This window comes from Podarcis muralis, chromosome 8, assembly GCF_964188315.1.
Source record: "Podarcis muralis chromosome 8, rPodMur119.hap1.1, whole genome shotgun sequence".
In the NCBI taxonomy this organism is placed as follows: domain Eukaryota; kingdom Metazoa; phylum Chordata; class Lepidosauria; order Squamata; family Lacertidae; genus Podarcis; species Podarcis muralis.
This window is the reverse complement of record NC_135662.1, coordinates 51,490,197-51,502,576: the sequence shown is the minus strand read 5'-3', so window position 1 is coordinate 51,502,576 and position 12,380 is coordinate 51,490,197. Positions and strand designations below refer to the sequence as shown.

At 40.6% G+C, this 12,380-nt stretch overlaps 1 protein-coding gene across 2 annotated transcripts in view; it reads left to right on the top strand.

Moving 5' to 3' along the window:
- LOC114600775 (cadherin-19-like) overlaps positions 1-12,380 on the top strand; it is a 67,769-nt gene that overhangs the window by 36,771 nt on the left and 18,618 nt on the right. For both annotated transcript variants that reach the window (XM_077933187.1, XM_028737438.2), the window contains exons 7-10: positions 1,880-2,064; positions 3,150-3,403; positions 5,552-5,688; positions 9,666-9,787. In XM_077933187.1, the coding sequence (XP_077789313.1) occupies positions 1,880-2,064; positions 3,150-3,403; positions 5,552-5,688; positions 9,666-9,787 (698 nt within the window). The remainder of the gene's footprint in view (positions 1-1,879; positions 2,065-3,149; positions 3,404-5,551; positions 5,689-9,665; positions 9,788-12,380) is intronic.

Here is a 12,380-nt window from a genome sequence, read left to right as displayed (position 1 = left end):
TTAACTGAGGCATCTAGAACTCTACTACTGCTACAAATTCAGTCTTTTCTCACTACTTTAAATTTGTACTGTCAATTTTGTCTTGGTAACATAGATGTAGTCACTATGTTTAAATAGCTATAAAAAATAAAAGCATAGAGCAACCTGTAAAGAAAACACAGTCAGAAAACTGCAACTGTTTCTTCTTTAGTTGCATGTCCATCACCAGGCAAGCAGCTGCTTCATTTGAACAAACAGTTCTTCCAATAGTCACCCTGTGAAAATGTTTAGAGTATACATGGAGAATCCTGAAAAATTATTTTTCTTCACTGCTGCTTTAGTGCCATGTACCTCTCCACTATGTCTTCCCCTTCCTTGAATGATTCTAACCAAACAGGGATCACCTAATACATTTGATTATGTAAAAATACCACAGAGCCGCTTAGATTTTACTGCATCACAAAAAGGCAATTCAGAATAAGGTCCAGGAGCATCGCTTTTATCTTGAATGGGTGTTAGAGAGAGAACCATGCTACAAATATTTTTTTCCCATATTGGTATTTCCCATTGCTGAAAGAGGGAGCATCTCTTTTTGGAGGAGGTAAAACTCACACAAAACATGTTCCCTGCCATTTTGTCTCAGCCTTATCACTTTCTATACAGATATTTAAAATAGAAAGAAACTCTTCCGTTGAACACCTAATACAATTTCCACCTCTCTTGGGGATAGCAGCCTATATTTTTGAAACTAGTGTTGTTATACCGACAAGGATAAAATGAGGTTTTGCTAAGGACAAAAATCCTCTGAGGACCAACTAATTAAGTGATAAATATAAACTGAGTAACTTGGGACCAACACATCTCAGTGCAATCTAGCAGGCAAGGCATAGTACACCTTAGATTTTTAATAACAGAAAATCTGTAATTTATGGTAGTGGTTTTCACTACTTGGATTCTCTAAAAACTTATCAGGTGTTCCTCAGTTAAAAAAAAAGCAGTCATGGAAATGTGTTTCCCTAAAAGACAGACAGCCTGCAATTTTCTCTCCTCTCCTACAATGCTGTGAACAATTTTCTCATGTGCAGGGTGGTGCTGAGTATAATTTTGGGTGCACTTTCAGTTCTAGTAGAGCAATGGTGAGGTCCAGCAGTCCTGATCAGTACAGTGAATTGTGTGCACATGTAATGACATTTCCTCCAAACCTTCTCCACATGTTCCTCAAAAGACAAAGTGATCTGGAATGAGCCTCAGAAGGCAGAATGTTTGAAACCTTTAATTTTAGTGGGTACTAGGTTGCTACTGTGCAATGAAAGCACAAGGAAAAATATTCTAGACATGAGCATCATAAAGTGACCTAATGATGTGTTTACACTGAACACATCATTAGAGGATGTAGAATGTATTACTTTCAATACGAAACAACCCACAACTGCTTAGGGACCATTTCTAGATGCTTAGCTAATGAAATATATTGAGGTATTGTGTTGCAAAGCATCATACATCTTTCCAGTCTTCCTTAAAAATGAAGTCAGTCTTGGATGTTTCAGTCACAATTAGTTGTATTTTTCATTTCCCCTCTTTGAAATTGGTTGTTGGACAATTGATATGTCATTGTTCAATTGAGTTTTTGTATTGCACACAAGCAAGCAAGTGAACTTATAAACAACTGGAATGTTGAATTGGCTCATGAATGTTGAAACTCATGAATGGATGATCCAAGTCAAGGCTGCCAAGCTTCACAAAAGAAAATGAGCTTATGACATAAGCTCCCCCACCCCCAAGCCATACATCTTGTGTAACTGGGCAATTTTCAGAATAAAAAGTGGTCTACATTTAGTTGTTATGTCGGTGATCAAGATTGTGTTGGCAACTTTCTCTGATATTTGGTTGTTTCTTCAAGAGCGTTATGAAATGTATGCATCTGAGGCAGCACCCGTGGGCAGCATTCTAGGCAAAATCAAGGCAGATGACAGTGACCTGGGAGAGAATGCTGCCATGGACTATGTAATAGAAGGAGACACTCCTCACATTGTTCGCATCGTTACTAACAATGAGACTCAAGAAGGAACTGTCATATTAAACAAGGTGAGACGTCAGCCATTACTTGACAAAGAAATACCACAGAAATCATTGAAACAGACAAGATTAAGTACGTTTGCTTGTTATAGCCTTGTGTTGTTGGTCATGATAAAATATCAATGCAATATAAAGGGCTGTTTTGAAGAAGAAAATCTTCTCTCAGACGTATGCCAAACTCCGGCATGATCCAGGATAGATTGGCTGTATGCAGAAAAGTATGGCCCTAGACCCACACAAATTCATGAGATCAAACATGGGACAATGGCATTTTAATTAATGCAACACCTTGCAGGAACAACAAACCAAATTAACCACATTCAGAAACTGTGGTCAGCTGATAATTTTGTCTATGGTAGGGAAGCATCCCTTCAGACCCTTGGGCATGGGATACAGCTGTAGGTTGTGGCTCCCCAGCAAAGGATGAGGAGGAAACAATGCCTTTTTTTGCTGGGTGAGCCTTGAGTATGAGCTACCCATGTGTACCCAGGCCCTGTTGCCCAGTGCCCATCCATAATATGTATGTCAGGCATACAGGGCACCTCCCCAAAGCCACCACACCTAAAACACAGGTGGATCCATAAAGTGGGCCCTTAACCTGGTAATGCCTCAATATACCTAAGGTTTTTTCCCCCAGCTTCCTCACATGCCCAGGCTCAATGCTCCATGAGCAGTTAATCTATGCCACTCCCCAGAATGCCAGCCAAATTGTCCCCAGTGTGGAGTAGGCAAATAAGGAGGTACCTTAATGGGCAATGAAGGAACCCCCCACCCCCCAAAAAATCCTGCTCAGCCTCTTCTAAAAGGCACCTAGCCAAAGCCCACACTGCATATACGGAGGGAGCATACAGCAAAATGCCAAGAGGAAGAGCTCAGGGAAGGAGCAGACTCCTAAAGCCAGGCTCCAGCCCAATGATTGATCATCAAAAACACCAGGAAACTAAAGGAGTAAACTTAATAGTAAAAGCAAAGAGAGGTAAGGCAAAGATGAACCATTAATATGTTTATTGTCTTTAATTCTACACTTATTATGAGCTTCCTAATGCTGAATGGAAACTATTCTACTCCCCCCCCCTTCCTTTTCTTACATACAGATATTGGATTATGAGAATCAAAGCATATATAATATGAAAGTGAAAGGTTTCAACAGGCACATAGATGAGCGCTTCCTAAAAGATGGGCCATTTGAAGACACAACTTCTCTTAGGATCAGAGTGAAGGATGTTGATGAGCCTCCCATTTTCACGTTAGATGAATTTGTGATGGAGATTGATGAAGGGGATTTGAATGATTCATTTGTAGGAGTTGTGAGTTCCAGAGATCCAGACAGTGTCAACAGTTCAATCAGGTGCAGCTTCAAGAGATCCTTCTCCAGCTGAGATTGTCATAGATTCTTGAATAACACTGAAGACAGCAGCTCAAATCTAGACCTGTATGTTCCGTCTGAGAGGTGTATGGCACTTCCCCATTAATTCAGTTGAGGCTCTCCTGTTTGTGTTTAAAATGGTACATTTATGGAGCTTTGTTTCCCTTAAATACAATGGCAAAGCCTTGCTATAGGGGGACCTCTGTGTGCATATCCAGACTCTGCACATTCAGTGTTTAGTTGCACATTTGCTGTTTGGAAAGAACTGCTGATTTATAAATATAACTGCTTTTATAGTTTGTGAAGTAAAGTGAATCCTGGGAAAGAAAATGGGGTTATTAAACAATACAAGCATTTTGAAACAGAGTTACTTCTCATGTTTTCTTGGCTGCCACAAATCTGATAAGAATTGCTTATTTGGACAGGTATTCTGGGATGTATGATTTCTTTCAATAGTAGCTGCTTTTAATGGGTTATCTAATCAGGAGTGGGGGGACGCGGGTGGCGCTGTGGGTAAAAGCCTCAGCGTCTAGGGCTTGCCGATCGAAAGGTCGGCGGTTCGAATCCCCTGCGGTGGGGTGCGCTCCCGTTGTTCGGTCCCAGCGCCTGCCAACCTAGCAGTTCGAAAGCACTCCCGGGTGCAAGTAGATAAATAGGGACCGCTTACTAGCGGGAAGGTAAACGGCGTTTCCGTGTGCGGCTCTGGCTCGCCAGAGCAGTGATCAAGACTGGCCCGTACGGGCAGGGGTACCTTTACCTTTACCTTTTAATCAGGAGTGGCACATCCCATTTTGTCATCCAATTTAGGTAAAATGGGAAGTGCTGCCCTGCTGCTGCCCTGCCCACCCCACTGGCAGAGAAGCACCACCAGCAGCAGCACTGATTTTGAAAAGATCTCACCCAAATTTCATGAGATCTCATGCACTCTGCAAAATCTCATTGTAGGGGTCCCTATCATGGGACCTGTCAGCATTTCCAATAGTATCTGCAAAAGATCTCAGTAAATATTTCCTCAAAAATCCACAACATATGAGATTGTTAGCCGTTCCTGCTCAGTTCCTGTTTGCACTGGCCCAGCCTCTCTGCCAATGAACATGTCATCTGAACAGAGAAGTCCCAATAATTTATCTCAGTGACTGAGATGAATTGTGGTGGCTGGTGTAGGTGCCTTTTCTTCATTGCTGAGGTGCATGCCCACACCATTTATGGTCTTGTTCCATTTTTTCTGTTGTTTTAGTTGTGGCAAGCATTATGCCATGTCCCCATGGCAGCCATTTTGTGTTACGCTTTGCCTTCTCTGCAAACAACAGCATTTTCTCAAAATGTCAAATGACCCCATGTTTGGTGATGCCTGCTTTAATGTAAGCCATTTTTTTAAAAAAATGATCTTTGAGTGCTCCCTTTCCAAGGGTACAGAATAAGTATATATTAAAAAATATATAAAAATTCCCTCTATAAAATATCCAGTTTTTGTTTTTGGGGAGGGGGTGCTGGAATACTGTAGGGAAACTAAGAAGGAGGTCTTTTAAGTAGGAAAACCTTATTCTGCCTTACAAAACAGTTTGTGAAAAGTAAGCCCAAAGGTCTTTCCCCCCACTTCCTGGCAACACCATTTTCTGACCTATTCTTTTTATTTAATGGAAGTGGGATACATACTATCAAGGGGGCTCTTTTCAGCTCTTCCTCCTTTGCTCTGCTTCTTTGACACTGCATCAAGCCAACCATGATGAAATAAATGTGCGGTTATATCCCAACTAAGTTGCCAGTGTTACTCCTTTTACAAGTGGCACTTCGCTGTTTCTTTTGAATTGAGTCACTCACCTGCTGTGAGTCTGCCTGCGCAATGAGAATGAATAATGCATTTTAGATTTGGTTCACATTAATATAGGTCTGAGGCATATTTAGTTTCATAGAAAGAAGCGCTTTGATCTTGGTAGCAGTGAATTTTAAATGTTTATCAGTGTACATTTTTCATGATTTCTGAGCAGCTGGAGAACACATCCATATTCATATCTACACCACTCTCCTTTCTTCACTGACAATAGCTTATATAGCCTTGTTTCAGAAGTACCATTTTTGTTCAGTTCTTAAGAAAGTCTCCATCTCCCCCTTCCCTACTTTGATGTGCAGGTATTCTATTGTCCACAGCAAGCATTTAAAGGGATTTTTCAGCATCAATGCACACAATGGAACAATCAGTATAACCAAACCTCTGGACCGAGAGATAGCGGCTTGGCACAACATAACCGTCTCAGCCACAGAATCAAGTGAGTAAGACATTAAGGAACCCTATGCTTGAGCGATGGCATGAATTCCTTGCAATTATCTTCAGTATATCTCTTCTTTCTGAACTGAGAAAATAAGCTACTTTTTCATTATTTTACCGTTGCTAGCTAACATTACCGTATGTAGCATTGCTAAAATGATGAGTTGGAAGCCAAATAATGTTTGATCTCCCAAGTCTTGGATTCTCATAAAATATTATACCATTTTTTTAAAAAAGAAAATAATGGAAACTAAAACAGTTTTAAGTTACACCGAAGCATATAAAACTGCTCTCCTGGTACAAGATCTTATGTTAAATTAGACCCCAGTTAATTTCACAGCAGATTTTTTGACTGGTATGAAATTAGCCAGGGTTTAATTTAACACCAGTCAGAAACCTGTGTCTCAAATTAATTGTGAAAGCAGGGCTTTAATCAGCTAGACTTCCATACAGTTGCAATTAAATCAGGAAAGCATACCTTATATAGATATCACCTGTCAGTTTTGTCTCAAAATCAAATGCAAATTGCCTCGTTTGTGCTCTCACTTACAGGTCACCTTGCCTTAGGGAGGTAATTCCAAAAAATCAAAAATGTAAATCTGGAACAGTGTGCCAGAAACTTAGTGCCTAGCAATAAAAAGAGTAAATGAAAACCACAAGGGAACAATTTCAGATAACTTGAGATTGTCTTGTCAAAAAGATGAGCTGTGGGCTTTTCATTATAAAGGATAATGCACACACAAATTAAATTATACCAAAATAAAAATTACTTACAGCATGGAAAAACTATACAGATTTTTTAAATAGAATCCTAATAGATTTTAAACTGAGTTCAGTTTAACTCAAAATAATATAGCTCATTTTTTCCCTTCCACCTTGCAACATTCCAACATATTGCGTGAAATTTTGAACCTTCATTTTCACTTTTGTTCTGTTTCCTTTAAAACAACAACACGGAATGACAATAAAGAGATCTTCTTTGTGCAATATCCCAAATAGTATTCCGTAGTCTGTTATCTGTCTCTACATATCTCTCATCTTTTTTCTGAAATCACAAATTCTCACAAAATTCAAATTTTAGAAAATCTCGGATTGCTGTATGCAATGATTTATAGGCACTGAAAATCAGAATAGATTTAGGGAGCAATCCTATGCACAAGAAAAGTGAGCCAGCGTAAATTAAGCTGGCATAAATTTACACCAGATCCAGACCCCATTCAGTAGTGGGGCTGCTGCTGCTGCTCTGCCTAAGACTAGCAGAGGAGAGAGACTTCCAGATAGCATTCTGTGCTGGGTTGCTCGGTCTTGTGACTGAGCTGAACGGGCTTAGGTTGCAGCCTAAATCCTCCCTTTCTGGTCCCACCCCACCATGCCCCTGGAACATCACTTTTGGGTGACTTACTGAGTCCTGAATAGAATGAGCAAGTTACAGTGGTGTATCTTTGACTAAACCAGGGTTGGGGACTTAACTGTAGCTGAACCACTGCTTGCTAAACTACTCACCCCAGAGGATCTTGCTACGGGATTGCCCCATTAGTTACAGACATCTTTAATAAGTACAGTTTCCTGGTATCTGTGGCAGAATTAGGATATTAGGAAAGTTGGTTGTGCAGCGTGCATACGATTTTCATCCCTTGCTGACCAGGAAAGCTACAGATTACTGGGAAAAGCCTGGTTGTCTGAAACTATCTAGAGATAAACTATCCAGAAAGAAGTTCTATACCTGTATGCTAGCTTTTATTTTGCTGTTCAGCTGGGAAGTGATAGTTGCCATATTAATTTGGTCAATATAAAAAAAATGCATTACATAACATAGGCAATCTAGTTTGACATCTTTGTTCTCCAGAGGTTTTTCAAAAAATACTGAATTAATTTCTGTAATCCTACCCTCATTTCTTAAAAGCAAGTCACGTTAGTTGTTATCAAACATTGGCACAGCTAATTGGGGAGAAGAAGAAAATTCCTCTTTGGAACAGCAGGTGTTATGATAAAAGAGCCTAAAACATTTTGTTCAAAACAACAAAACAGAACTATTTGGCATTATTTGTTTGTCAAAAAATGTCACAAAGGCCTTTATTCAAAATATGGGTTTTATTTTTGCTTTTAATTTTATTCATTATAAATTTTATTCATTTATTCATTATAGCAGATTTCCATTGGCATGACTGACCTTGTCAATATGTCCAAATTTTACAACCAGTTCCCACAATCCCTTTCCTCTTTTCAACATAAGGGAAAATTAGCCTTTTCTGCTTTTTCTAAGCAATGATATGTTGACTTATGGAACAATATCCAAAGACTAAGAAAATCCCATGAATAAATAAAACTGTTGATAGCCATTGTAGAGAATTTTAGATTTCATTTACTTTTACAAGTAAAGACAAAAATGGCTTTATCAAGTACTTCTTGAAAACTAAGCTTATTTAAGTGTGGGACTGCCAATACTCTGTCATACCTGTCTTAAGCAAAAGATTCATTTGTTTTAAAGCATTTAAAATTATCATATCTTCTGTAAAAGAATTGCTAGAAAGAAGGAAAGTAAGAAAGTAAATTCCTTCCTTCAGTGGTTCTGGTTTTCAGTTATTTTCTTTCACATTTGTCCATATCTCAGTTATTGCTTACTCAGTTCATTTACCTACAACATTTGTCTTAAGTCACATCAGGGAATGACCGCTCCCCGCTTAAAACGGGGGGCGCCCTTTGCGTGGACGCGTGCAGCCCTGGATCTGGAGTGGCCCCATCAGCATAGGCTTTGCCTTCCCTCAGGTGGGATACCTGGAGGTCACCGCCTACCTCAGTGAGTTGTCCAATCCCACCTGGGGGAAGCGTTGCCAGGGAAACCAGGCCAGGTAGGGGGAGGGATTACCTGCCCACACAATAGAGGGAGGATCTTACCTGGTAATCCTCACTTGGCTCCAGAGCTTCTCCCACCCTACCCACCCTCAGTTAATGTCTTATTTTGCAGGTTAAATTTTCTTCACAGGTTTCGCAGGTTAACTTTTCTTCACAGGTATGCGGGCGCTGCTACGTAAGGTCGCTGTTAAAGGGCCGGAAAGGAATTGGCAGGTTTCGCCTTTCCCGTAGCAAAACGTCACAACTTTGGCGGTATCAGGCCTTGGGCGGAATCCTTTAGTCCATCTTCCTCTTTGCGGCGACGATACCAGGGTTCCCTGTTAAAGGGGGTTTCGGAAGGGAGGCTTTGACCGTACGCCGAAAGGTCGTCATTGTTCTCCCCTACGGCGGCGGCGTAACGGGGGCGGCTGTCTCTGCTTGAACATATGTTCTCCAGAGCCAGCCCATCCCCCCACACACACACTGGATAACCCTGAAGCTCCCTAGGTCCCCGGCTGGGGACTGGGGAGGGAGAACGCCCAATGCCTGAGCCAAGGTCTACCCACATTTGAAATTTAATAAAGTTGTGGCCAATTTAATCCCATAGCACATTGTCTAGAGTCGTTATTCCACATGACGGGGGGGGGCACTCGGGATCTGGGGACTCCGCCTGTCCACGCAATATTTGTTTGGGGTGTTTATTCTTTCATTGCTCTTTCAAATAGGCAATTTGCCGCTTGCGCTGATCAAAGGAGGAACTTGCCTAAATGAACTCGTCACATGCTCTAGAATGTTGTACTGTATGTGACTCAGTCACAGGTAGTCATGGAATGCTAAGCAGTTACCCCTATTGAAGACATTGTATCAGCACAGTGGATAATGCTATGCAAAATGACTATTATATTTATTATTATTTCATTGTGACATATAATAATATGTAACAGTCATACTATTTGTTCCTGAAATCAAAGGCACAGTATGTCTCACAGGAGAGGTGTTCTCTTTTTTTACAATAGTCACGTCTTCTAGAGCTGAACAAAGCATTTTAATGACAAAATTATATATCATACTATAGGGTCGCACAATAGACTATGAGCTGCCATTTTTGCCTTTTATTTATACTTACTTTTGTTTCCTTTGCTTCAGTGAACCCCAAACAAATATCGAAAGTGAATGTTTATATACATGTTCGTGATGTTAACGAACATGCGCCAGAATTTTCGGATTACTATGAGACATATGTGTGTGAGAATGCAGGTGCTGGACAGGTAAGATGAAAAAGTCTTGTTGATCTCTTTTCCTCCCTGCTGAGATCTGCCAGTGCTCATCCTTTCTTGGCTGCCTGAAATCGTGTAAGATTTTCTTATTTGGACAGGTACTCTGGGATGAATGATTTCTTTCAGTGGCAGCTGATTTTAGTGGTTCATATCATTGGAGTACTTCTCCTTTCCAGTCCACCACAGGAGGTAAATGGAGAGTGAAGCCTTGCTTTGACCTTAGTCTTGTTGCATCTCCTCATCTGCATTGCTTTCTGTTTCACTTTTGTTATCACTGTGGGTGTTTGTTGACTGCTTCTTTGGATGACCATGAGGAAAAAAATCAGTCATATGATCCTGGGTTTTTCATCAGTGCTTGGCATCCCTTTAGATGGGTCATTGCTCTGGACAGGTGTTTCATTGTCCACTGTTGAAACTGGAACTTATATATTGGGGCAGGTATGCAAATTTTGAAGAAGAAATGGAACTGGTAAAACTGTGAAATGAGACAAAAACAGAAACAACTGACTCTGTAATTGATCTGCATTGTCTTCTTACCTTCTACCTGTTTCATTCCCTGTCCTCTCAGTGCCAGGTTTCCATAATGCTTGTTTGTGTTGTTAATAAGAGCTGTAGTCCTTTTCTTTCTGTGTGTCTGTCTGCCTCCCTCCTCTCGTATTCTCTCCTGCAAGCACAATATTACTGTGCAGGTTCAAAATTGTGGTTGACATTCATCAGCTGTGAAACTGAAATATAATGTCATAGCTCATTTTAATCAGATACAGTTGATGAGAATAGTTCACGTCCACCATCACCGGCTACCATTCCAATTACTGTCACTGAATCCAAGAGTACCCTAGACTACTCACCAGATATCTAGAGGAGGTTGAATCTAATCACTAACATGAATCCTCCTATCTTCTGTATATCTCCTGCTTATGATTCACTCAAACTTAGGACTAGCTACGCAGGATGTTAAAGGGATGGCTTGCAGGAATGTCAGAGTTTTTTTTAATTGGAATCAGGATTGAGACCACAGTACATAGAAAGGGGAGGTTTAACCCTTCTATTTTGACTGGAATCCTGGGGGGAAAGTCCACTATTCCGTGGTTTAAACTTTTAAGATGAGCCAGTCACTTTTATGATCATTCTATACAAGTTATTTACCTCCTTTTGTTAATCCTGGTGCATGCCACCTTGGGATTTTTTTAATGAAACGTGGTATATAAATATTTTGATTTAAACATATAATGTCCTGTGTACTAATCCTGTACTCCAGCTTCTATTGGCTCGCCAACTGTATCCAGACTACATCTGGGTCAGACTTTTTAAAGAAAGAAGTAAGAGCAGTACATTAAAGACATACCACTTAGCAGCCTCATGTTTATCTTGTCTGCAAAGAGGGACATGATAAGATCTCTCAAATGCCTGTTAGCTTCCACAGAAACATCACCAGCATCTCATAATAACCCATGGTATTGAAAGCTGATGTACAATGAGCAGGGAATGTGTATTGATCACTCTATAAGGGCACAAACCTCATACGAGTGCCATCGTGATGAAAACAAGAATTGTGGGGGCCCTAGAAACCAATAACAATGCTATTCAGGTGAATCATAAATGCCAAGGTCACCACACAATACATCAACATTGCCAGACACGCAGCAGGTGGGCCAGAAAACTGCAGGTTTTAGACTGTCTAGCGTTCTCCCTTTTAAAAGGGTAGCACGTATATTTTCAGTCACTGTGCCAGCTTCTTTCAAGCAAATCCTCTCCTAGTGTCTAAATAATGTGAAATTGGGCCTTATGAACAGCCAGGAGCAGGTCCCATTTCATGTATGCTCTTCCTGACCAATTTCTGAAGAGGAGAAATAATGTGAACTGGGCCTTCATAGGTTGTGTGCTCAAATAGAGGGTTTGTTTCACACTGAAGACTAATTCCCTAGTAAAGGGGATAGACTCACGCCCAGTGGCAACTGATGTGCACTAGACCTGTTGGGACTTCTAAGAGGTCATGTGGTGTGGCATAGCCAGGTCCTCAGCTTCCTCCCTTGCAAATATATTCCAGACACTTAAGCATTGCTGTTTATAAATAGGCAGCACCTAACCAAACAGAAAAATGCCATATATATTTTTCAGAATTGTTCTATGCTGGGAAAGAAAGTTGTGTAACCTCCACCTGTTCTGGTTCTTCTTCTTTCCTTCTTCTTTGCAGAGAAACTGTAGAGACTTAAAAACATTGTCGTTTCATCAGTACTTAGCACCTAAATGAGCAGTTGTATATTTGCTGGGACAAGCAGGGTTAAGATTGAGTGGATGTCTGCTTGAGTCGGGAGGTTCTGGAAATTTAGTTTGGTCAGACTAAGCCCTGGTTGCCCTACCTAATGAAACAGCCTCTACTGATATTTCTCCAACAATATCTCAGCACTGATCCTGACCAAATATATGAACCAGGGCTAAGATTTCATAAAGCCCTCTACATAGTTGTGCTTCGAGCCCCAAAACCCACCCTGAATGGAAATAAAGACACAGTGGAGACAGAATTTAGTTTAAATGTTAATGGGCAAATTTTGGCCACAACTTTATTAAAATACACAAGTGTGAC